The 27,155-nt window shown below is 39.6% G+C and overlaps 2 protein-coding genes across 3 annotated transcripts in view; one reads left to right on the top strand and one right to left on the bottom strand.

The window, feature by feature from the left end:
• BID (BH3 interacting domain death agonist) overlaps window positions 1–17,756 on the top strand; it is a 21,927-nt gene extending 4,171 nt beyond the window's left edge. The window contains exons 2-6 of the mRNA XM_042470849.1: window positions 9,429–9,495; window positions 11,966–12,167; window positions 12,825–12,958; window positions 15,571–15,783; window positions 16,666–17,756. Coding sequence (XP_042326783.1) covers window positions 9,487–9,495; window positions 11,966–12,167; window positions 12,825–12,958; window positions 15,571–15,783; window positions 16,666–16,671 — 564 coding nt within the window. The 5' untranslated portion in view covers window positions 9,429–9,486 and the 3' untranslated portion in view covers window positions 16,672–17,756. The remainder of the gene's footprint in view (window positions 1–9,428; window positions 9,496–11,965; window positions 12,168–12,824; window positions 12,959–15,570; window positions 15,784–16,665) is intronic.
• A 3,771-nt stretch (window positions 17,757–21,527) lies between these two features.
• Window positions 21,528–27,155, bottom strand: part of BCL2L13 (BCL2 like 13) — a 37,004-nt gene continuing 31,376 nt past the window's right edge. For both annotated transcript variants that reach the window (XM_042467559.1, XM_042467558.1), the window contains one exon: window positions 21,528–25,841. In XM_042467559.1, the coding sequence (XP_042323493.1) occupies window positions 25,038–25,841 (804 nt within the window). In that variant the 3' untranslated portion in view covers window positions 21,528–25,037. The remainder of the gene's footprint in view (window positions 25,842–27,155) is intronic.

Consider the following 27,155-nt stretch of genomic DNA (forward strand, 5'->3'; position numbering starts at 1 on the left):
AGGGACCCAAGGAGGCTCACAACACTTCATGAAGCATTAGTCTTTGGCAGCCAAAAAAGCAAAGCTTTGTGGCCCCTTGTGACAAGAGAGGTTTGGCAACTCTGGAGACCAAGGTTCGATTCCCAGCTCGGCCATGAAACCCACTGGGAGGCCTTGGGCAAGAAGTCACACTCTCTCAGCCTCAGGGGAAGGCAGTGGCAAACCTCCTCCAAATAAATCTTGTCAAGAAGAACCCATGATAAGGGGTCACCATAAGCCAGAAAGGACTTGAAGGTGCACAACAACAACAACTGGCAGTGCTGGGTGGGCAGAGGAAAAAGAGTGCTGCCTCTTTGGGTGCATCTACACAGTAGAAATAATGCGGTTTGACACCACTTTAAACTGCCGTGGCTCTATCCTACTACACAATCCTGGGATTTGTAGTCTTGTGAGGGGCCAGCACTCTGGCAGAGAAGGCTAAAGACCTTTGTAAAACTACACATCCCAGGACTCCATAGGAGGGAGCTACAACACTTAAAGTGGTGTCAAGCTGCATTATTTCCACAATCTGTGTGTGTTGTGTGCCTTTAAGTCCTTTCTGACTTATGGCGGCTCTAAGGCAAGGCTGTCATTCTCTTTAAACACACAAGAGGTGTGGGTTGCTTTTCAATCAGGATTCTTTTGAGGGATAATTGAAAAGCAGATGAACTATTCATTTCCATTACATCAGAATATTGACTTTTTAAAAAAGCGTTCGCACTGCTTAGGTTGCATCCATGCTGCAGCAATAATCGAGTTTGACACCACTTTAACTGTCATGGCTCAGTGCTAGAGTATCCTGGGAATTGTAGTTTATTGTGGCACAGGGACTCTCTGATAGAGGAGGCAAAATATCTCACAAAACTACAATTGCTAGAATTCCACAGCACTGAGCCAAGTGGTGTCAAATTGGATTGTCAAACTGCAGGGGAGTGGTTTGAATATTGGACGAGCATTCTGGAGGCCAGGGTTCGATTCCCAGTTTTGCCATGAAACCCAGTGGGTGACCCTGGGCAAGACACACTCTCAGCCTCAGAGGAAGGCAATGACAAATCTCCTCTGAACAAATTTGCCAAGGAAACCCCATGATAGGATTGCCATAAGTGGGAAATGACTTGAAGGCACACACAACAACAGCAACAACAATGCTCTTGATAGGAAACCATTTCAGGCATTTATCAATTGACTAATTTCAACAACAGCTCAGGGCTTGAAAGCTGATGCAGTGTGTATCCTTACAGATGCAAAATTTCTGGAAACATTGAAGCCATAATGGAGGGAATGCTGCTATACTTGAGAGGAAGGAAATGGCAGTATACCCTTGGTTAAAGCTGCATTCGCAGGGCAGAAATAATCCAGTTTGACACAGCTTTAATTGCCGTGGCTCAATGGTATGGAATTCTGGGAGTTGTAGTTTGTTGTGGCACCAGAGCTCTGTGACACCCTGTGAAAATGCATTTTATCCAAGGTGTTTTTAAGTGTTGACGATCCCCCCCCCCCAAGAAAAACCCTGCTCCAAATTACCAATGTTTTAAGATAGGTGTTTAAGAACACTGAATTGTTTTCTTTGAATAAAACCTCTTAGACTCCTCTGTTTCTGATAGCCATCTGCTGGTCTGCTTTTCAGAAAGTTCAAGAAAGTCCAGCTGAGGAGTTATTACCTGGTTTTACCTTTGATTCCCGAACGGGCAAATTTTTGTTTGTGCGTGTTGTTGACTGGTGACTTCCTTAATAAATCTGACCTTTGACACTTGAGTCATTTTACCTTGTTGACTTGAACCTATGCTTTTTCTTGGCTGTGATGCTCATGTAGTGGAATGTGTGGATAACAGCTGTGGATTTAAGTGTGGTAACTTAGAAGTCAGCCCTGTTTAAATTACTTTTTAAAGCTTTATTGTGACTAAAACATTCTTCAGACATGAGTCTCAGAGTGGCTTTCAGACACTTAAATGCAGCAGCATTGAATGACAACAGATCATGGCATGAAGATGGGGGAAATCAGCATAAAAATTATTGGGGATCATTGTTAAATAAGTGTGACTTCTGGATACAACTTGTTTTAACATAGAACATACAAAAGATACTTTCGGATGCTACTATCTACAACTTGTTTTAAAATAAAGTCAGCCTACCACATTTGTGGCTTTGACTTTTGCGGATTTGATTAATATGTTCATTCTCTAAGAATCGCTAGGTCCTCCAGAGAAATTCTGCATGACCATAGAATTGCACTGGAGGGCCCAGAGAGTCCTTGAGAAAATACTTCTCCAGGCGTTTGTAGGTCCTCCAGCATGATTCTGTCGTCAAATTATGGCAGATGGCAACCATAGAGTTCTGCTGGAGGACCTAGAGATTCCTAGAGAAGTGTTCTCTCAAGTTTAAAAAGTAGTATTTCTTTATTTATGATTTTTCATGGGGGGTCCTGGGGTTAGCGGGGTTAGCCAAGAAAGTGGGAAAACTGCAAATTAAAAAAAAAGATTATATTTTTACTTTGGAGAGCTTCACTAGGAATCTCTAGATCCTCTAGTGCTATTCTGTGGTCATCTGCTGGAAGCTGACCATCAAATTTTGCTGGAAGACCTACAAATGCCTAGAGATGTATTATCTCTAGGTCCTTCATGCAGAAGTTGACCTTAGAATTACACCGGAGGACTGTCCTAGAGATTGTTAGAGAGAACATATTAATAAAATTCCTGAATAATCAAAGCCGCAAAAGTCAAAGCAACAAATGTGGAGGACCGACTATGCGGATATAGTTTAAGGCAATCTGCAACCACCAAAATCAATATAATTATAATACAACAACAACAGCTAAACTACCACTAAAACCCCATTTCTAAAAGCATTGTAAGGAGTGAAAAAATCCCAGCAGCCTCAGATCTAGGCTGATTCTTTAAAACCTGACCCCTGAAATGCTTAAAGTTAAGATCTTGCAAAATTGTCTTGTTGCAATAACCAGGAAGCCCTTGTCTGTATACCCACTTGCTTCATGTGGTGATGATATACACAACAAGGCCTCATGCAAGAACTGGGAAGTTTGATTCGGGCAAAAGCATGTGTGCAGCTCTTATATCTGATGAGTAGCAGCAGAAAAGCCAGCTGGGAAAACAGCCCAATCCTTCAGAAGTTAAATATTTATAAATCTGCAACATGGTGAGCATTGGATTATGACTCTGGAGAACAGCCATGAAACCCACTGGGTTGACCTTGGGCAAGTCACACTCTCTGAGCCTCAGAGGACAGCAATGGCAAACCACCTCTGAACAAATCTTGCCAAGAAAACCCCATGACAGGGTTGCCATAAGTTAAAAACAGACTTGAAGGCACACAGCTACAACAACATACTTAAGGGGTACTTGTGCAAAAGTATGCTTTCTTGCAGCTTTTGAATTGAGCAAAGTCACATTGGTTGCTAAGGTGCTATTATACTTTTTATATTTTTACAGGCCAGTGAGGAAGACGTAGGTCAAAACGCGTCTGGCCTTTTGTTTTATAAATAATTTTGCATATAATTGCCAAGTATTTTGGATATTTTATTCACTCTTAGCATTTTAAATCTTCCAGTGGGGTAATTTTACCCTTTTAGACATTACATTGTTTTTCTGCTCCAGGGTGTTGTTATTCTTTTTTAGTTTTTACCAGAACCCTTCGGTGGTTGTGTTTAGTTATATCTTTGGGGGTTTTTTTTTGTTTTGTTTTTTGTTTTTGGTTACAGGGACTTTGGTTTGTTTGGTCTTTGGTTCTGGACATCAAACAGATGCTGCTCAGTTACAAATTTCTAGTGAACCTTTCTTTCCAGATCGCCACTTCTTGGTATAAGATTTGATCTATGTAAAAGTCTGAACACCTTGCTTAGAGGGATGTATAGTATAGTCTTTCATTAAGGTTTCCAAAATCTTATAAGGCAAATGTTTCATTGCTGTATTTCAGATGTAAGGGCTGAGACTGAGAGAATTTTGATTGAGAGTTCCTGCATGGCAGCGGCTTGGACTGGATGGCCCTTGTGGTCTCTTCCAACTCTATGATTCTATGAGTCTAATGGTTGAGGTGTGATTCAAACCAGGGAATTTCCAGCTTGGTTTCTGAGCTGCTATTCTCTCAAGTCTGCTTGAAGAGAGACTTGTTTTAACTACATTTTTTGTCTTATTCTACTGATAAAACTGAGTTATTGTGACTCAGAAATGATTCCTTCCTTGAGATATCATTACAAATCAACATCAAAACCAGGTTGTTGTTGTTGTTGTTGTTGTTATTTTAATACAAAATGTAATAAATGTTTTACATTTTTATTCCACCCTGCCTACAAAATGAATAGGTGAAGTTAGGCTAAATGTCAGTGACTGGGATAGCCCAAGGCTACCCAGTGATCTTTATGGTTGGGTAGGAATTTGGATCCAGGTCTTCCCAGTTATAGTTGACCACTATGGCCACATCACCATGCAGTCTAGCTATAAATCTGTATACCTGAACCACAATAAACTTATTTCAGCCTCTAACATGTATGTATCTATACTGTGAACATACTAATCGTTATCTTTTAGAATATGGTACCTTTCACACTGTACTAACATAGCACTATACCACTTTAACTGCTCTGGCTTCTACCTGTGGAATCCTGTGATTTATAGTTTAGTTAGGCACTAGAGGTCTCTGGCTGAAAATTCCAAATACCTGTCTCCAAACTGCAACTCCCAGGATCCTATAGGATGGACCCATGATCATTAAAAGCAGAATCATAGTGTTGTATTTGTATATCGCAAACGATTTCATGTTTTGAAAGACAATTAGTATGTTCACTTTTTTATGGCCATGGAGATGCCACACTGTAAATTTATTTTTCAAAAACTGAAACAAGGAGAACCATACAAGAAATGATTTCTGGTCCCTTTTAGTTTACTTTCAATTTTCTGTATACTTTGGCGCTGGAGGTGGGAAGAGTCTTGACATACTGAAGTTGTCCAGCCCTGTTTTAGTATAGTCCATGGTGTCACCTGAAGTTTGAGATGGTCTCCTAAATCTGTTTTTACCTAACAGATTCCCTCTTTCTATCTTCCTCTTTCTCTTCAATCAGAGGACATTCCGTCCGCCACCTGAACTATTTTCCCATGCTCCTTCTAACTTTTCTTCCTACTTACCTTAACGGTCCATACTCAAATCAATCTCTCTCCTTCAAACTCAAACACTAAGCATGACTCACCCTTTCCCTATTAGAATATGCCTCCACATTTTCATGGGCAATTTAATTACATTTGATATACAACTAATTTAACATACACACACACACACACACACACTCCTCAGCTTTTCAGAACATGTATTTTTTCAACTGGTCAAAATAAAATATAAAAGTGATTCTGAATTGGACCCAAAGTCTGCCCAGTACTGTTTTATATCCTGCAGACATCAAATACGTAGCATTGGGAAGCTTTCAAGGTGGAAGCAAAAATAGTCATAGTGTTGTTGTTGATGTTTGTGTGTCTTCATGTCGTTTTCAACTTATGGCAACCCTAAGATGAACATATCATATGGTTTTCTTGGCAAATTTCCTCAGAGAGGGTTTGCTATTGCCGTCATCTGAGGCTGAGAGAGTGTGACTTGCCCAATGGTTACCCAATGGTTTTCCATGGCTGAGCTGAGATTTGAACACTGTTCTCCAGAGCCCTAGTTCAACATTCAAACCACTACACCACGCTGGCTCTTATTGATAGTATCCTGCTCATGTTTACCAGCAACCAATAGTGGAGGTAGTATAGCCATCATGTTGTTATTTGCCATCAAGTCAACTTTGACTTATGGTGACTTTATGAATGAGAGACCTCGAGGATCTCTGGTCATCAAATGCCCTGCTTAGGTCTTGAGTACTCAAGGCTTTGGCTTCCTTGATTAAATCAATCCATCTGTAGTGTGATCTCCTTCTCTTCCTACTGTTTCCACTTTAGCCAAGCATCATTGTCTTTTTCCAGTGAGTTATATTGCCTTATGATGTTTCCAAAGTACAATTGCCTCATTTTAGTCATCTTTGCTTCTGGTGAGAATTCAGGCTTGATTTACTGTAAGACTCATTCATTTGTGTTCTCAGGAGTCTGTGCTATCTGTATCACTCCCCTCCAGTGCCAAATTTCAAGAGTTGATTTTCTTTTTGTCAGCTTTCTTCACTGCCTAGCTTTCACAACTACACATAGAAATTGTGGCTAGGGGCTTATTATCTTCTGAATTTATCTAATCCTCTTTTAACAGAGTCTTTGCTGGAGAGAAGGAATGACTGCTTTAAGGAAGACTTTTGGATGGCTGAGTGTTGTGTTTTACTGTGGCCTACAGCAGTGTTTCTCAAGCTTGGGGGTTACTGACATTTTTTCTCCCTGCTAAGGAGAAATGCTGTATTCATGCCCATTGGCTACAACTATTTCTTTCTTTCCTGGGAACACTCTGGACTAGCAGCCAGTAGCTTGTGGACAAGCACCAATCCAGGAACATCCATACATAGATTGGGAATACGATGGCTTGAGCTATTCTAATTGTAGTATTCAGCAATATAGCTTTACATTTCAGTCACGGCTGCCATTCCAAGTCCTAATCTTCTTCTGATTGCATGACTTCAAACTCCACTCTGAGTATATGTTCCTCCTCAGAAGTATTTATTATTTACCAAAGTTCACTATCATTTTCCAGGTTAAGTTATGAGTTTCTTTCACACTGAGCAGGTGAGGCTCACCTTTCAAAGCACCCATGTAGGGTCCCTGCATATTCTGTTGTCAAACGAAACCTGTACCCCAATGCTCATTCAGTAAGTTTAGCACTTGATGTTTATGCTGTATCTGATTTCTATATCCTGCCACCATCTGGCACCTTTTTAGGGAGTATCTGCCAGCCATGCTGCATCTCCATATCCATTTTATTCCTGTGATATACAATTTCCAATTATGTGTATCTTAAAGTCGTGTTTCTGTGCTTCCTCACCATATAAAGATTTAAAAAGCAGGAAGAAAACACACACAACTAAGTCGAGACTTGGGCAGCCATAAGTAAATTACAGTACTGTGTTTACTACAAATTAAATAACTGAACATTCATGCATTACTGCAAATTAATATATTTGATTCAGACAGATACGTTTTCAGGATTCTTAGCATGAAAGCAAGGTGTTTAAAGGTGTTCACACAACTTAGGGGAACAGCTTAAAGCCTGGGCAAGAAGAGATTATTCATTGGAAGATGGAGAGACATAAACAGTTATTTATCATAAGTGTTCTTCTACTGTCAGTTATAGCTGGTATCCTGTTCCAATATGTACAATGTCATTTGTTACTTTTGTTACTAGATTTTTGTTTTATTTTTGTCCCTCCAAAAATATTTACAACACCAAACCTGATATGAGGCAAAAAAAAACCCTCCCCCCGGAAATATATGTTTATCCATCGTCCTTTCGTACGCCACACCATTTTGCCATGTAAAATTGTTATTTTTATTTTCCTCTGGGCTGAAGCAAAAATCTTACATTCCTGTAGAGGGAGCTTCAGGCTTGTATAACTCTCAGAGTTGGACAACAGGACTGCGTATGTTTGCCTTTGTGGTTGCATTTTTCCCATGTAGGCTTCTCTATAACTTTTGTAATGTTGTGATTTGGTGAAATGGATTTTACTCAGTGCTATGAGGTACTTTGGCAAGTACAGTTAAAATAGTTGGCTCTAGCAAACATCAGTTGAACAAATTTAATTTTGACTAGAAGGTTTTGTTATTAACATCTTATGGTGACCCAAAGACAAACCTGTCATGGGCTTTTCTTGGGGTACCTCAAGTTGTTTTCAACTTATGGCAAACATAAAATAACCCTGAGGGAAATAGTTCTATTTCAATGTATTTTGGCCCATATTTGATCCAAGAAAGGCTCTGAAAGGAGTTTGCAATGGTAAGATCTCTGCTCTATAACTTTTATAACCAAAAAGCACACCGTAAAAGAAAAAGAAGATGGGAGTGAAAGAGAGGGACCACACATGAGCAATAGCTTTTAAGTACAAAGTTCTTGGAAGTATTCTTTCTGATGGGGAGGCAGGAACCAAGCTCCTTCCCTGGCAGATGGGGCTACATTGGTCTCCCTCTTTGTAGCAGCGTTCCTGGAGGCTGGGGGGAGCAGCCCCCCAGGAACCTGACTGATTTTAGTATTTAGTGCCATCTTTGCTGCTGGTTCTGTTTTTGCTTTTATGATTACTGGTATATGTGTTGATACATTTTGTTCTACAGTTCGCCTTTCATATCCACAGATTCTTTATCCACAGATTCAACCATCCATGGTTTGAAAATATTAAAATGTATAAGCAAACCTTGATTTTGCCATTTTATATATACCAATTTACTGTGCTATTGTATTTAATGGGACTTGAGCATCCACTGATTTTGGCATACACAGGGGTCCTGGAACCAAATCTCACTGGACACCAAGGGCCTACTATACTCTGTTGTGTGTGTATGTGCCTTCAAATCTCCTGTCAGCTTTATCATGACCCCATTAATTTCACAGTATTTTCTTATGCAAGGAATACTCAGAGGTGGTTTTACCAGTTCCTTCCTCTGAAATATAGTGTACTGTGCCTGATATTGGTTGGCAGTCTCCATTCAAGTACTAACCAGGGCTGACCTTGTTTAGCTTCTAAGAGCAGATGGGATTTGGTGCCTTTTAACCTACATAAAATTATGCGTGAAAGGAAAGGCTGCAAAAGTATTAAATAAACCAACAAATCCAAAACAGGATGATGTGGAGATCAAAAGCTTGGTATCCCTGAAACTTAATTCCAAGCTTTCTCTTGTCCCATATGGCATTTCCTTACCATTGTTTCATCAATCCAGTATAAGGGTTGTGCCTTGGCTGATGTGAACCAGCCAAATTATTTAGACGCTCTAAAGGTCCTTAACTGGCAATTGAAATTGTGCTCTCCTGCTTGCAAAAAATATTTGCTTTACAGTTGAGCAATGGGCCTTTTCACGTTTTAAGGTGAACACCACCTCTATTTATTATCACAGGTGTATAATCTGGACATAGCCTTAGAGAAGTTTGATTCACCATTGCATGCAATAAATTCTTTCCCCTGGTTTCCAGAAAGAGGCTCCTTTGTCAGCCATTTCACAGCTGTACTTTTTATTTATGGCCAAAGCGACCATACGTTTAAGACAAGTGTTGAACAAAATAAATATAAATTCATCAAGAAAAGGGTGGCTTCTGCCTGCTTTGATAACTGACTACAGAAGTAACATCTGAAACAAAACACAGTCACTTTTCTTCTCCTGTATGATTTTTAACTCTTTGTCTGGTGTAGATACTAGTGAAGTGTGCCTGATGTATTTTGTGCTTTTTAGTTTGTCCAGTAAAGATATCACTGCTTTGCAGGTTTTGATATCAATTCACTTATAATTTTACAGGTAGAAGGTCTACAGCCTCTGAAGATTAAAGATAACTGGGTGCCTTTCAGCCACTACAATGAATCAGGTGGGATTCAAAGTTATTTTCAAAATATGTGCTGCATTTATCTTTTGAGGTAATGTCTACTTTGTTCACCAGGAGTTATTTTGAGACATCTTTTATTATGCTGTCTGTTTCCAGCAACCATACTGGAAAAGCAGATGTGCTCCTGGGCATTGGTTTTAACATAAAATTTGGTACCAGTGGCAGCTATAACATGGAAAGGACATGTTCCTGTACCACAAAAAAGAAGAGCAGTTCAGTGTTTCAGCAAACTTTTAATCTGATGATATGCATGTGTGAAATGAAACAACCACATCAGTACAGCATTGTTTAAGTAAAGAAAAACATTTTGAGCTTTCTAGAAACCACTAGAAGGCTTCTTTTTTTCTTTCACCAGCCTCCACGTTTCTTATTATTTTCATTTAGTTAACCAAATTTATAAGCCTGAACTTTTTTTTAAAAAAAGCAGTTGAGTCAGGCTTATTTGCTTTCCTATATTCTCTCTGTTTTGCTGTGTGCATTGCTAAGTAAGGGATTCTGGACTCAGTTGCTACTTATCTTGCTTGTTGTAGGCTGACATACATCACTACAGTGGGGTTGGCTGCAGTAGAATCCTATTCTTTCCTAGTGCAAGTTTTACTGAAGTGCTTACTAAAGATACACTGAAAATCTGTGTTTTTCCAGTTCTCTTTCACTATGTTCCCAGTGACAATGTTGCTTAAAAAAAGGGCCATCTAGACAGAGGACAAAAAGGAAACGGGGGAGCAAGTGCAGAAAGTGCTTTTTTGTCCAAGGCTTTGTTAGCTGTGCCATGACTGTATCAGAAGGCTTAAGGGAAGTACAGAACATCTTTAGGGCAATCCCTGTAAGCTTGCTGGAGCAAGCTATCTTCCAAACAGTCAGCTCAATGAAGACTTGAGTATGTGCTTATAAAACTGGTACCACAGCACTTTATTGCAAGTCTCACTTATAGAAACCTATTCTTGCCTCATTTCCTCTATGAGAAATAGAAGGAACTAGAGCATGAAAGAACTAGACAAGATCCGAAAGTGTAAAGATATACAACTGAACACTAAAATCAAAATTGCCCAAGCCATTGCATTCCTTCAGTATCATATGCAAATATGAGAACTGGACAGTGAAGAAAGCAGATGGGATGGGAAAAAATAACTTGTGATATATGTTGCTGGAGAAGAATGCTGAGGCCAAAGAGACAAACAAATGGGCCCTTGACCAGATCAAGTCTGAACTCTCTCTGGAAGCCAAGATGACTAAATTGAGACTGTTGTACTCTGGCCACATCATGAGAAAGCATGACTCATTACAAAGGACAGCAATGCTGAGAAAAGTAGAAGGCAGCAGAAAGGGAGGAAGACCACATGCCAGATGGATAGCTTCAGCCAGGGAGGTCACAGGTCTGAACCTGCAGAAACTGAACAGAGACGTTGAGAATAGGAGGTCTTGGAGATGTCTCATTCACAGAGTCACCATGAGTCAAAGTCGACTCAAAAGCAGCTAACAACAACAATCCCTCTGTGTAGAAGTCTTAGGTGATAGCATCCCAAACATTTGTGAGCATTGCATCTAGCTGGCTTTCATTATGCTCATGTAACTTGGGTGGGAAGATGGGAGGCAAAAATGGTGGGAGGCTGCCCATCTCATTCTGAATCAACCTTTATACCTTCTTGACATTTTCATTTACACTTGCTATATGCAAAATAAGAACGTTGACAACAATGTAGCAGCTCCTGGAGTGGTGAATGGAGACAAGGGCAAGATCTTCCTGCAGACGTAAAAAAATACCCAAGTCTTACTTAGTGACCACTAAAAAATACTACTTAGCTGACATTAAGACTTTAGAGATTTTGCCAGCCACTGTCATTTTTATGCTCCTCAGAGCACTTGTTTTCAGAAGCACCTACTGCCAGTTTCCAAACTTGCAAATTTGACTTGCAGATATATACACTCCCAGATCAAGCATTAGGATTTAATGTGCTAGAAGGATTAGTCTAAGGACAGGTTGCATACCCATAACTATAGTTCTTTTTGTGGTGCACCCACACAAATGGGTTATTCAGTCCAACCCCCTGCCTCAGTTTAGAAGGGATTTAAAAACCTTCTTATTTCAAGCTGCATTCCCAGAATGAAGTTCCAGTTGGCCTTCCTCCCTCTTTTGTTGGCAAGATGGTTGGCTGATGGGTTTTTAATTTGTTTTTAATATGTGTATTTTGATGTATTTGATTTTATTGTGTTGTTCACCCCCCTGATCTTTGGAAGGGCGGTATACAAATAATTTTTTTTTTTTAATTTCTGTGAGGCACAGAGACTACAGAGGACTACTATTTAAATAAAGTTGTTGTTCCCTTTTATAATTGATTTAATAACCCTTTCCCAATCTTGCAGAACCCCAAGCAATACATGTTTATGTTAGCTTTGATTCTAGAATTCAGGACTTATCCTGACCTTCCTTTATTTTTGCCCATGCTTTGTACAGGTTGACAGTAACTACTATGGCTCCCAGGGTACACCTACTGCCATCCTCCTCTACTCCTTCCTGCAGAACTCCACTGACACCAATTTTTTCCCAGAGCTTTGTGCTTTGAAAAATCAATTGTTGCCTTCCAGAACTCTAAGTGATGATGAGGAGCTTCAAACAGATGGGAATAGGTTTGGAAGACCCCCGTCTAGAGAGCCAGGTAACTGTTGCCTTCAGTCTTCCACCTTGCAGTTTTGGGAGAAGTCCTGCAGAAGGAACCAGGTTTTCCTTCATCACTGAGAGAACCCTATGAATGTACATCCGAATGTACACCCACTGATGCTAAATTGACAGCTGCTGGAGGGGTTTGTGTCTGATAGGCACTATCTTGCTAGCACAAAGCAGTGCTTGTATGCAGTTTTAAATTTCCATGGATATTATTCTGAAGAAATTATTGATCTAAATAAACATCTGGAGATGAATTATGGCATTAGACAGAAAAGATGCTTTGTTTATTGGGAAAAGGCTTTATTTTTCATTAGTTGGGGGAGACAAAGTTTTATTCCTATTACTATATTTTCATCCTGCTTTTCCTGTTAAGTGGGGTACCTGGTTTTCTCTTCCCCCAACTCCATGGGCTCATACTTTCTTCACAACAGCCCTCTAAGACAGACTCAAATGAGAGATGAAACTGAACAGTGGTCCTAAGTTCATTGTTTAAACCATTATGCCATTTTGGATCTGTAGCAAACCTTGTGCCTCCCTCCTCAGGCTTGTGTTCACATGCAGACTTTATCCTTGTTGGAAAGCAGGGTGGGGGAAGAGAAGCCTTCATTCTCTTTAACTCTCTTTTCTCCAATCACGTATTCTGGTGCAGTGTCGGATGAGGAAATTTTCCAGATTATCGGAGCTCAGCTGGCTGAAATCGGGGATAAGCTGGCTGCTGAGATGGAGCCATCAATCATACACAGTCTGGCACGGCAATTTATGGCAGAGAATATGACCAAAGAGGTGAGTGAGGAAGAAGGACTAGTGAACCACTGATTAAAGTAAAAAGAAAATAAAAAACTCCTTTGACATTGACCCCACATCCTCCCCTACTGCAAGGCAGTAGAACACTAAGTTGCTAAGAGGACTATAAAGTAGTCAACCTGAACAAATCTTGTCATGATGCCTTAAGGTCGCTATAAGTCAAAAATGACTTGAACAACAACAACAACAACATAACAACAACAACAAAGTAGTCAGCAGTTGAAAGCTGGCAATTGAGTATTCAGTACAGGAGCCTGTTGAGTGTTATAGGCAGATCACAATGTGATTGCAGTACAGGAAAGGAATGAAACTGGTTTGAATTATGTGGTGCGAATTAGACCCAACCACTTAGTGCACTTTTGGACTATGGGACCCAGGACAGACAGGTTCAGTCATGTAGTTCCAGGATTCAAATCACAGGAAGTGAAGCTCTTTTGGATGCACCAAGTAGTGGATGTATCTAGATCAGCCTTTCTCAAATAGTGGGGTGGGCCCCCCAGGGGGGCGCGAGGCTCATTAAAGGGGGGCGCAAGGCTCTGTTATGCAGAGCTGTACTTATAACAATTTTATAGACAAATGATACTATTTACAGTCGCGCGGGGGGCGCGAAATGTTTTCTTCTTCCTAGGGGGGGCATGACAGAAAATAATTGAGAAGCACTGATGTATCTAGATAGACATTTAAGGCAGAAATGCAGAAAAGGGAATACAAGTCACAGACATATGGATTAGAGTCATAGAATCATAGAGTTGGAAGAGACCACAAAGGCCATCCAGTCCAACCCCCTGCCATGCAGGAAATCTCAAAGCATCCCCATTGACAGATGGCCATCCAGCCTCTGTTTAAAGACCTCCAGGGAAGGAGACTCCACTACACTCCGAGGGAGTGTGTTCCACTGTTGAACAGCCCTTATTGTCAGGAAGTTCCTCCTAATGTTCAGGTGGAATCGCTTTTCCTGAAGCTTGCATCCATTGTTCCGGGTCCTGTTCTCTGGAGCAGCAGAAAACAAGCTTGTTCCCTCCTCAATCTGACACCCCTTCAACAGGGCTATCATATCACCTCTTAACCTTCTCTTCTCCAGGCTAATAATCCCCAGCTCCCTAAGACATTCCTCATAGGGCATGGTTTCCAGACCCTTCACCATTTTAGCCGCCCTCCTTTGGACATACTCGTTTCTCAATGTCCTTTTTGAATTGTGGTGCCCTGAACTGGACACAATATTCCAGGTGGGGCCTGACCAAAGCAGAACACAGTGGCACTATTACTTCCCTTGATCTAGACACTATACTTTTATTGATGCATTCTAAAATTGCATTGGCCTTTTTAGCTGCTGCTGAATCACACTGTTGAATCATGTTCAGCTTATGATCTACTTGGACTCCTAGATCCCTTTCACATGTAATTTCATTCAGCCAAGTGTCTCCCATCTTATATCTGTGCATTTCATTTTTCCGCCCTAACGGTACCTTACATTTCTCCGTATTGAATATCATTTTGTTAGCTTGGCCCCAGCTTTATTCAAGTCATTTTGAATTTTGATCCTGTCCTCTGGGGTATTAGCTACTCCTCCTAATTTGGTGTCATATGCTAATTTGATAAGTATGCCCTGAATTCTGTTATTCAAGTCATTGGAAAAGACATTGAATAGCACTGGGCCCAAGACAGAGCCCTGTGGGACCTCACTTGTCACTTTGTTGAGTACCCTTTGGGTTTAAACCCCATTGTAGCGAGAAGGTAATAGAAAGAGTTAAGAATGGTCTAAAAGCTGAATTCATGCTGGGTAGGTCAAAGCTATGTGATAGTCTGGCTAAGTATGTGCAGTGGCTGATCCCAAAGGCAGTTACAGACTACAGTTTGGGAGCACAATAAAGACAGCAGTGGGCTGAGGCTGAACTTCAACAAAGACAATAGTATATTGTTTCTTGGAAAGTCCTTCAGATCACTAGCTACTTAACTGAATTAAGGTTATCTGACTAGAAAATATATGCTCCCAAAAGATAATTAGGTTGAGGTACTCAGATGGTGCTTGAATCTGCTGATTTGTGAAGTGAGGATGCTTCATGGTTGGACTTGTTCTCTGATTAGGGTCCAAAACACACTGTAGAAATAATTCTGTTTGACGCCACTTTAACTGCCTGGCTCAGTACTAGGGAATTCTGGGAATTGTACTTTATTGTGGCACCAGAGCTCTCTGACAGAAAAGAGTAAATGTTTCCCAAAACTACAGTTCCCAGAATTCCCTAACACTGAGCCAGGGCAGTTAAAGCAGACTCAAACTGGATTATTTCAGTGTGTTTTGGACCTAGGCTGTTATTTTAAAATTGACTTTTAAAAAAACAAACGTTTTGCTATCATTGTGGTTTTTAATTTTCTAGTGCATTTATGTTCTAAAATTACTTGATTTATATTAGAAAAACAAATTTGTTGTTCTTGTTAGCCACCATGAATTCTCAGGAGGAATAGTTAAATGCAGGCTGTTGCATCTTGGTGACTTTAGGTTGAAGAAAATACCTGTTATATTTGTTACAGAACTGGAGTTGCTATTATTAGTAGAGCAGCATTTCAAAAATGTGTTTTTGTTGTTTCTTCAGGAGATGACTAGGCACATGTCTCAAGCTGTGGAGGAACTTCTGAAAAGAATGCCCTTAGACATGGAGCAGGAGAAAGCCATGTTAGTGATAGCAATGACTATAGCAAAGAAAGTAGCTGATAAAGTGCCTGCTCTTCTACAGCAAGTGTTCAACATAACCATGAACTACATCAATCACAACCTCCGTGATTACGTGAACAACCTGGCACCTGAGGTGACTAAAAATTAGAATGCAACATTTAATTTCTATCTCCCAGTCAGAAAAAAAGTCTAACACTGTCTTTGAAGCAAAGGTTCAAGAGAATTAGTTATTCATGCTTCTATGGCTTGACTGCTATTCTGTTTTTCTAGCAGGGAGATGCACATCCTTTTCAGCTATGTAGACTGCACATGTTTGCAGTCCTATTCATTCATTCTCTCTGTCTTACACAGAGCTGATCAGCTGGGAAAAGTAGGTATATAAAATACTGGGAGCAACCAGAGGCTGTGGGATACACACCATTGAAATATATAAAAATGTTTTTGTTAAGTCTTTAAAACAGAATGCTTTAAACAGACATAGAAGCAAAACAGATTTGAGATTCATTACTTGACATGATATGTTGCTAAGATGTGCAAGTATTGATAACATCCAGCTGACATGTTCAGTAACATCAGATGACGGTGTCTGCAAGGCTTCTGCCTGTGCAGTTCCACCCTTGCATTTTAAGATGGGGTGTGAAGCCATCCAAAATAGGTGCTGGGTTTGTGCATATTATTATTCTTTACAAATAAAAGTATGCCTTCCAGGTGTTCCAGAACAACTAATGCATGTTATTCAAATGATCTATTTGACTATTTGTTGTTGGGATGGGGACAGTATGCAAGGATGATTTGTGGTGTAATGTACTAATTTTTGAATCTGCTGTAAGTTGAATCCTAAAGGAGATGGGCCATGAAAAAGAGTCTGTATGACTCTTTCTGTGTTGATGAATAGCATTTTGGCTAATGTTTTTGTGGGGAAATATCTGAAAGGAAAAAAGGGAATCATACTGTAAATGACTAATTGGGATGTACTGAGCTTAATTGTCATCTCCTTTTCCTCTTTCTCTCCTAGAGCTGAACAAAGAGAGCATGATACATCTACCATCAAGTTTTTGGGTTTTTTTAAATAAGAAAATGATTTTTAAGTGTCTTTTTACAGAGGACTTGGCATTTTAAAGTGTTTTGCAATTTTTGTCAGTAGAAATCACCTGCATTTTCCTGCTTAATCTACTTTAATGTGCCTTTTTTTTCTACCTGAAACACTTGATCCTTTTTAACATCCTTCTCAGGAGGAAAATGGCAAATCGACTCTTGTACTCAGGGTTGAAGTGTTGGGTCCTGCCATTCCTTTGCAATAAGCTGTAGAAGCTAAGAGCAGTCAACATTCTAGCCTGCCTTTTACTAATTTGGTCAGAACACTTCAGATTAATAATGTGAACATTGTGACTAAATCCAACTGGAAATACTTGATTCTAATACCAGCTTAAATTGTACAGTGAAATACTTCTGCAAGTTGCTGTCATCCTTGGATAAGGCATTAATGTTTGTGAAGTTCAGTAGGTCTGAAGAGCAGTAGTCTACACCTATTGTTGGTGCTTCCAAGATCACCACTTACTTGGATCAAGTTCACCGTACTGATTCAGTTGGAAGTTGACTTGAAATGAAAGTTGTGTCCAGTTTTAGGTAAATTGTCATCATTGGTTCAAGTGATTTGTCTGTTGATGGTTGTGAACTCTTAAAAACTAAAAAAAATTGTTTACATCTGGCTAAATTTTTAAGTTTTAAAGGAGGGAGAGTGGAACCTCTCCTTCACAGGCCAAATACAGGACTTCCAGACTTTCAAGCAAGCTTGCCAGACCCTGCTCCCTTTTTAATAATGCTTTGCCACAGCCTCTTTTTTTCCCTGCAATCAGATCTTTGGGGAAAGAAAATATATGGATGTTTTCGACTTTCTGCTAGTTGCAAACCTTACATTTGGTCAGTGTCCATCTATAACTGTTTCTGGCCAGTATTGGAAAAAACCATTGCCTCTGCATTATGTGAACCCATGTGTCCAATTGCCAGGGAGTTTGCCCAAGAAAAAAAATCTCTAGAGCAAATGGAAAGATTTTTTTTCATTATCTGTATGCTGTATTTAGTAAAGAAATTCTTGTTCAAGTCGAATCGGATAATCCTGTGTTTTGTTTCCTCTGTTTAAGGGGCTTGGTTCATAAAATCATGTTGCTATTACTCTATAAAAAAATCTCAACATGCATGTTATCACATAGGTCAGGTTGTGCCAAGTTTATGGAGTGTGTTATGGGGCTCATCTGGTCTTTGAACTGTGTGCACTCTTCACCTTTCTGAATTTCAGCTGTTTAAGAAGGAGCAACCACTCCATTACTATATATATTTAACCCCAAAGCTCTTGATTGAACTTCTGAGTAGTTCCATCAAATGTTAAATAATTCAGGGGTAGGTTTCAGTTGGTAGTTCTCAGTGCCAGTCTTTCTCACACTATTTATGTAACTAAAATCTGGAATTATTAACAGTTGTCGCTCTGTCTGTGCCACAAGCCATAATTTGATTCACTAGCTCTTTTTTAATTTTTTCAAAGACTCTGAGAATTTGAAGCAGTAATAGTCCCTTCCTAAATTCTTATCAGCAGTCTTTCTTTTACTACAAAAATACTGGCCTGAGTTATGTTGCTAGTCCTACCTAAAGTAGATCCATTGAATTAGTGGCATTTACCAATATGTTGTTACTATTCAACACTGAATGGGTCTACTCTTGTTGGGTCTAACTAACAGGATTTCAGCCATTGTTCTCATCTAGGCAGTTGCAAAATGAATAACTAGATAGCAAGGCCAAATTAAATTTTAGCTAGTATCTGTTTGAAGCAGCATAGAAAGAGCACTTTTGTGGCAAAAACTTGAGTGCCTTAGTTGTCAAATATAAATGAGAAGTGGGGAGGATTTTTGTACATGCAAAACAAGACCAATATCTAATGATGTTCATATGTTCTCAACATAGGACTTCATCAATTTTTAATTATAACATAATGTTCAGGAGTCATATTTGCAATCTGATAGGAGAGGTCTAGCCTGATTTGCAAATTACAATTGGTTAAACCTTTTAAAATGCATTGCAAATATAAAAGCATCTGCCTCAAAAGTACATGGGTCTGAAATAATTTTCTCTTTAAAACTGGTAGCTGGATAGGATGTAACCCAACCATTTAGAAATATACTTTTGAACTAGAACTTAACTAGAAATATTTGCATCACACAAGAACTCCACACAGTTTTTCTTCAAAATTGACTTTAATAAAGTGCAACTGGGACTAAAGGCATGGATTTACAGAGTCCCTCCAGGTGAGGAGAAACACACAAACCCCTTTGATTTATAAACATAGGTGTTGGAAATGGTATTGACTCCTTTAAACACTTGAAACCATTTTTTTTTCAGTGTATCAAATGGCACAAGAAGCTTGAGACATTATTTTTGAAAATGCTCTTGCATAAAAAATGTCCTGGAAGATTGCAGTTTGATGAACACTTCCTGGATTTATTACATCAGTTCAAGCCACTATTTAAAAATTCTAATTCATTAATTGTTCCAAATCAATTGCTTCCTTCAATTTAGGAATTTAATGAAACAAGAGGTGATGAATGTGTGTGTTCTTTTACCTGTTGGACTGCAACTTCCATCAGCCATAGTCAGCAATCAACAGCAAGTTATTATGGGAAATGCAGTCCAACATCTGGAAGACCATATGTTCATCACCACGCCATAGAAACCTACAAAATCCTCCTTAGAAAAACCATACAAACCAGTAAAGTTTACCATGTTTAATATTTATGAAACCAAGCTGTAGGATCTGAAAGTGGTTTTTAACTCCAGTATGCCCATCGGTTATTTTACTTGGTGCAATCACACTTCTTTCCTGATTTTTGCTGCATAATTTTAAAGCACTCGCTTGAAGTTTTGCAGTGGCTCATTATAAAATGTTAGTTACTTCTCTAGAGGAGGATATTGGTAAGCTCTCATAAGTAGATGGTGTTAAAGATCTGCATGCCTAGCGTCAGTATGGGTGAATTGTGTGGTTCTACAGATGCTGGTGGACTGCAGGTCCTCTACCCTCACCAGTAGTTATATTGGCAAACACCAACAGGACTTGTGATCCCATTCTTAGTATTTTGGAGAACTTAAGAGTATCTCAGTGAAAGTGTAATGCAGACTTTATTCTCCAGATGTGGTTTTTGAGTCAGTGCACACAAACCCATGTCACTTTAGTCCCACTTAGTATTGCCATGACAGTAGCCAAAAGGGTGAAAAAGGTGAAGCCTCTCTTTTCCATAGTCTTCAGCACTTTACTAGAACTAGCACCTGGTAAATATGATTTCCTCCCCTTGGAAATACTGTATTTTCCTAAGTTATACTGGCACAGTAGTGTGCCAGGCTGAACAGAATACACAAAGTGTCTCCCTGAGACCTACTGCCCATAAAGCCAGACCACTACTGAAGATGAAGAACTGGGTTCAGAAGAAAGTGGCTTTGGAATCTGTGCAGGATTGGATGAGAAATAAGTTATTTCCCAATGTTTTTGAGGTGTAGTGTGGTTTATATCACAGCATCCATCACAAGCTTATGAGGAACATACCCAATACCAGAGGAATATACCAGAGTAAAATTTTAGCTATTTACCAATTTTTCCTGATTTTGAAATTACTTCCTTTAAAAGATTATTCTAGACAGAAGTTTGAAGAAGATACAGTGTTAGTGTGTTATCAGTGAGTATACTAGATAAAGTGAGTATACTAGATAAACACTGACCCTCCAAATTTTTGGATAGCATGCCAATGTTAAAGAGTTTGGAGTATTTATATGGCAATACTTCAGTGCCTGGGATATAGTCTGGGGATGGGCCTCCAGATATTTTGGACTTTCAGAATGCTGGGTTTTAAAGCAGAATTGTTGACCAACCTACACAAAATATCTCAATATGACAAAATGCAAGTAACGTTTCTGAAATCGCACCAACACTACAAAGGGTGCGTTCATGATTCATCCTAAACAGTTTTAAGCATTATATTTTGATGTTTGCAGGTCGAAACTAAATTCATACTCCAGGCTGTATTTACCCTATATAATTATTAACTTTGAAAAGTATCTTCCCCAGAGCATTCAACACTGGATGTACTTATGTAACAGCCTAGCCTTTTCTAGTGATAGTTCAGGAAAAGTCAAGCATAACTCTGATTCAAAGCATCAACCTCTGTGTCTTTAACAGAAATATTTGAATCAATTGAATGTTTGCTTTTATATCACACAGCAAGAGAAATAGTAGTCTTCACACTTTAAAGAAAATATGGGAATTATACAACCCTCTAGATGTTGAACAATCCTTAACACTCCTCAACACTAGTTATGCTGGCCAGGGCTGCTGAGAGCTATAGTTCAACATCACCCAGAGAAGTCTAATCCTGCCTTCAACTATGTCCTAATCAATTATGAAGCACAGGCACTAATAATCCCTTCGGATAATTCCTTCTATTGGTTTCCTAGCCAAGTGTTTGGCTAGTAGTTTCCTAGCTTGGCAAATAGTTTCCTAGCTAAGATTTCTATAACATGGGTGTGCAACTATGGAGTGTCATAGGACTGCCCCACTCCATTTTACATAACACTTGTGATCTACCTGGCCAAAAGTGAAAGCAGCCATTCAGCCTTCCATCCTTTAACATTCCTTTTAGATTTTGAAAAATAGTGAATGTACTGAGTGAAGTACTCCAGAAGATAGTTGTCCATTGTGTCTCTACCCCAAATGGAAATACTGTACAGCTAAGAACAGAAAAGCTGAATTGATGCCTACCGTATGTTCATTTCACCTCCATAATTTCCCATGCCTTGTGGGTTAAGTAGGAACCTGTATGAGGAATACTCTCACCAGAGAAGTCAAGAACAGTAGTTTATTTCACTGGATGCAGATCTCATATTCCATAGTTCAAGATAGTGTGCAATGAACAAGAGTTTCTGTCTTATGTTGGCTCTATCAATATAGGCCTTTCCCATCTATTACAATATCTGTGAGAATCTGATACTAGCAACTTTCTAAATGCAGAAAATGCAAATGGTGGTCACTGTGTTTGAGCTCAAAGGCTACAACCAACAGATGCTAGAAAAAAACTTTTTCAACAGTGCTTATATCAAAACTAAATGGCAGTTGTACTTTTAAAAACCCTTTCTCCAGCACGGTGGCCTTTCTCCTTTTCCAAAGTTGGAACTACAGCCGAAGAGTACTAAGTCTTGGGCATTAGCTCTACAAAAGAGATAGTAGATAAATACATTTTTAAAAAGGAAAACAGGTTAAAGCCCACTGGAATATACTGAGGCACTTTATTCTTTAAAATGGATAACAAACAGCACTAAAGAAATTGCAAATTACCTGTCTAGCAACTCCCATTTACCATGGCAAAATTGTCATCCTACTGAATCAAAGCAAAGATTCCCATATGACTGTTCTAGGCATTAGATTTAAAGGGTGTGCAGAAGAGAAGGAGGGAGAAATAAAGTGTGTTATATGCCTGTAAATATGCATTTGCAGATACCATGCATTTGCATCATATGTATAAAGAGATGGAGCTGGCAGAAGTTCCCTGTCAAAAGCAGAAGAGATAGCAAACCCAGAATTGTGATCATGAAATGTGTACTGAATAGTCAAAAACATTTTTAAATTGCTTCGATAGGGCAAGAACTCATCTAGTGACTAGATGAGTTCCCAGCTTTTAAAATGAGGGATACAGGCTGTCATCTCCACAACAGTTACAACCAAACCCTCATTTCTCCTTTACTAGACAGAAAAATGACTACAATGACCCTTAACTTGCTCATGGATATCCAGATTTCTTTCCCCCAAAACAGATGCATTACTACTAGTTTTGGGGAGACTTTACTGCAAAAAAAGTGAAACAAAGTAATTAGGAATCTGCTTTTGAAACGAATGGATTTTAAGAAGCTTATCCAGACCATTGAGAACTTTTCTTCTCCCTACTTCCCCTTTCTTAACTACTTAAAATAACCTACCTATGCACCTGTCACCTATACATTAACAACAACTGCAGTGGTTTACTAGCCAAAATTTTGTTAACAGGGGTAGGCATGGGACACTCCATTTTACAAACCACCTGGCTGCATCCATGCCCTCTGATGAAATCAGAACTGACCAGAAGGTCATCTTTAATTGCAAAACAACCAACAAAAATATAAGAGGGAAGGATCAAAATGACATTTAATGAAACAATCATGCTTTCTGGGAACTTAAGGTGCAGTCCCCTATATTTTTTTGACAGATTTTTTTCTGAAGGAGGGAAGAGCCTTTGGAGGTCTTGAGTGGCTATATGCAGCCATTGGGCTGTACAGTTCCTACACCTGCCCCCACAGGATAGCTTTCTATTGATTAGCAAATGTCTAAAATCAATCAAGGTTGCACTTGCTTTTTTTTAAGAAGGGCAATTTAGTCAAACTTTTTAATATACAGCAGGTGGAGTCAACAACATGAAGAGGTGCTGATGCCCAAATACTGCTTCGAGAATACAACAGTTGTTTATACAAACACTGGAGACAACCAGACTCACCACATCCACATTTGAGCATATATGTAATAGTTCAAAATGGTTCTTACTGTATTTACATGAGTGGAAAGCTGGAATCAGCAGAGAAGCTTAAGATTTTCCTGATCATGTGATCTACAGAAAGTAACCAGAAAAGGCAACTATGGCAAGGAAAAAGATAAAAACACTACTCTACACTTTCACATTCCTAAAGAGAAATATAGAGGGTTAGATCAAGTTGCTCTGTGGGATAATCATATCCGGAATTGGGGAAAAGGAATTAAGGAAACATTTCAGCCTCACTTTGTAGGAAACTAAAGGGAATCGCTAGAAGAAGTAATACACATGTTAAGGGATGAAGAATGTGCGGCTCCTCCAGTTGTTAGACTGCTGCCCCCATTATCACTTGCCGCTGCCTATGCTAGCAAGGGCTGAGGGAAGCTGCAATTCAGTTGAACCTGAAGGACTACATGTTCCCCACCCTTGAAAAAGAATATTAAAAAAACTTGGGATAGGTTACTTGGTTTCCACTTTTACAAAAATTCTCAAGTATATTTCTAACCCAAACATTAACTAAAGCAATTGCAGAGAAGTGTTCCAACACCACAGATCTAGAGAAGACAAGGGAAGTCATTGTATTTAAATTTTAAATAGTATTATTTAAGTTGCAATATTTAAATTTCATTCCCAATGTATTGTGCTTCAAGGGTCACTTTTACTCCTCTCCAGGACCAAATATAGCTAGCTGAATTAAAAGCCAGCTTTCAGCACATAACAATTATCTGCAGGTTAAATGAATTGTGCAAGAAAGCTAACTTTCAGAACACCATATTTCTATGGTCAGGCATTCTATCAAACCAGGTAAATGACTGGAAGGTACAGCACAATGCTGTTCAAGATGAACCACTTGAGAATCAGTTTCTTGAAAACCTTGTATTTGGCTTGGGAGTCAATGGTCCAATTCAATTTAAGGCTAAATTCATCCCACCTCTGAATTTATGTAAAACTGAAACAGAGAAGATGTGGACAAAGCAGGTATTGAAATTTGTATTTCACAATAGTTTTTGTTTATGAAGGCTTGATAATGCATTCATCAAAATGGTACAGTCATCTATACCTAAGGAGTGTGTCTTTGATAACTAAACTGGTATGGTAAAGCAGGATGAAATAAAAGAACAGGAAGAGAAAAACATAACAATGGCAAATGCATATGGGTAATCAAAGAACATTACTCCTCCCCAAATTATTTTCACCCCTAGTTGGGAGACTATTGCTTTCTCCACCATCCAGCATTAAAGAGCTTTGACAATGTAATTAAAAAAAGACAAAGTTTGGGGAGCAGAAAAGATAAAGCAAAGAGGTATTGAACAAGCACTACCCTGTGGGGATTGAAAAGGACCTGGGAAGTCAAAAGGAGCAGTGCAGTACCTGAGGAAGCTGAGACAACAGGGAGACCAGCCTCATGCTACAGGATTAAATATCCTCTCATCCATGAGGTGAAGGGGGAATCAAGAAGCTGCAATAGCAGCTATGTAAGGGAAAGCTCCAGTGGGTAACCAACACTACTGTTCCCCTGGAATTTTCTTTTCTAGTTTCCAGTGTATAAGCACCCCCAATTCTCAGTTATACTTAGATACCTAAATGTGCAGGGGTTTTCAAAAGGTCACCCCTATATGTTAACAGGAAGATCCAGTCCTAGTCCATTAAAAACATGATTGTCCCTAAGCTTAGCCTTTTTGTGTACCCTTGACCCTTTAAGTTACATAAATTTCCCATTAACAGCAGGCACCACAACCTTCAGTCAATGCAACTAAGTGTAGATCCAGATGCTGTCCTCCTTGCATGGTGGAGTTCACTACTTCTTCCTCAGTGCCAATGCTACACCCACTGCCACAGCCAGGATGGCCACTGCAGCCGCCCCACCATACAGCAGAATGGATTTGCCTTCTGGCAAGAGGATAGGTTTCTCCTCTCCAGCAGGGGATTTTCCTTTTTCTTCAGAATGGCTATCTTTGCCAGCTTTTGTTTCTTCTTCTGAAAGTGGTATCCTCTCAGATTTGGGAGCAGCTTTTCCTTCTGAAGAAGTTAATAGCTTGGCAGGTTTACTCAACGTCAGAGGTTCAGGTTCCGGTGGTTCCAACACTTTGCCCTCTTTCTGGTGTTCAGTAAGTGGAGGTACAGGGGGATTTGGCTCTGACACAATTTCACCACCTGACCCCAGAAATGTAGCTGGAGTTTCAGAGGGAACCAGCTGTATAGGGTCAGTCTGCAGACCCGTTGCTGACACTGCTGTTTCCTCAACTCCCTCTGGTATCTCCTCCTTTTCAACATGCACAATATCAGAGTTTGAAGAGTTATTTTCACTCCTTTCTTCTCCACCTCCGTTACTGTCCAAACTCTTCACTTCTTCAGGATCCATAGCTACTTGCTGCCACGACTCAGGGCCTAATGATACTGGCAAACTTTCTGTATGCCAGCTTTGACTGGCTGATAGAGAAACAGGTAAGCTCTCTGACTGCCAAGATGTTGTCACTGTGGGTGATTCAGGAGGGCTCACCTGGCCTGAGTTGTCACTAGTTAGGATGTAGATATCATTGCTGTCTTCAGCAATGAGTCCATGGTACTCTTCCTCTTCAGAATCCAAGCTAAAAACAGTGCCCTGAAAGAAAGACACAAGAAGTCAGAAAAAAAACCACCTAATACTACCTGCTTTATCCAAAAACAGCTACAGAAAAATGTGAAATACAACCTTTTCATAGAGGAGTATTTGGTAGCCTTAATTCTGAATTACAAGGAAGCTGATAGCCACATAACATATGGTGTGAATGCATTCTGAATCCATGTAATTGGTATTAGGGAAGAGGAGAGAACTCATAACATTTGGAATACTTTTAATTTAATAATTTATGAAACATTGTAACATCTCAACTTAAAATAGTTTACAGGTTTGTCTCAATTCCCTTTACTTCAGTATCAAGTCTAGTCATCTATGTGACTAGGTTTATTGTCCAGAAATATTTTCACATAATTTCCATTGGTTGGACAATAAGTCTAATCATATGCTAAGACTTGATTGCTCACTCATAGACTCTCAATGTAAACCCAGATAGAAATATTTTATAATGAGATACTATACATACATTTTATATACAGTAGTAAGATAACAGAATAATAGAATAACTGATTATCTAAATAACATATAACCCATTATCTAAATATTGCTGAGAAGAGCAGCAGATTTTGTGACTGAACTACATTACAAGCATTTAGAATGCCAGACATACAAACCAGAAAATTTCCATTATTTTCAGATGGCAAAACTAAGAATTGTGTTCATTTATTTGCAGATGTGTCAAAAGCAGCTAATTTAAAAAGTTATGACCAAATAACAGATGGGAAGATTGTGCTAACTATAGCCACAAAATATGAACCTGCACACAGCTGCCTCTGCATGAAGCAGGACGACAGTGAGGACGTTCACTGGATCATGGCCTCTGGTGGTGCCCATCACAAAAGGTAAAAGTATTCCCTGTTGACAAGGTTGTGAAGTCATGTCCAACTATAGGGGGTGGTGCTCATCTGTGTTACTAAGCCAAAAAGCCAGCGTTGTCAGACACTACTCAGTGATCATGTGGCCAGTATGATTGCACAGAACACTGTTTTCCTTCCCACCAGAGTGATACCTATTTATCTACTTGTTGGCAGAAGCTGGGACTGGTGATGGAAGCTCAGCCCATCATGCAGCACCTGGGCCTCGCATCACAGAGTCGGCATCTTAACCACTTGAGCCACCACATCCCACCACAAGCTATCACTTATTCTTCCCCCACCTGTCTTGTCACCACCCTGAATGTTGCTGCAACTTCAGTCAGCACACCTGCTCAATCCAGTGTACCCTAGGCTCATGGCAGCCAAAGGAGAGCCAGTGTCCGCAGTGGCCCACGATGATGGCGGAGGCTGGCAATTCCTCTTG

This window comes from Sceloporus undulatus, chromosome 5, assembly GCF_019175285.1.
Source record: "Sceloporus undulatus isolate JIND9_A2432 ecotype Alabama chromosome 5, SceUnd_v1.1, whole genome shotgun sequence".
Classification (NCBI taxonomy): domain Eukaryota; kingdom Metazoa; phylum Chordata; class Lepidosauria; order Squamata; family Phrynosomatidae; genus Sceloporus; species Sceloporus undulatus.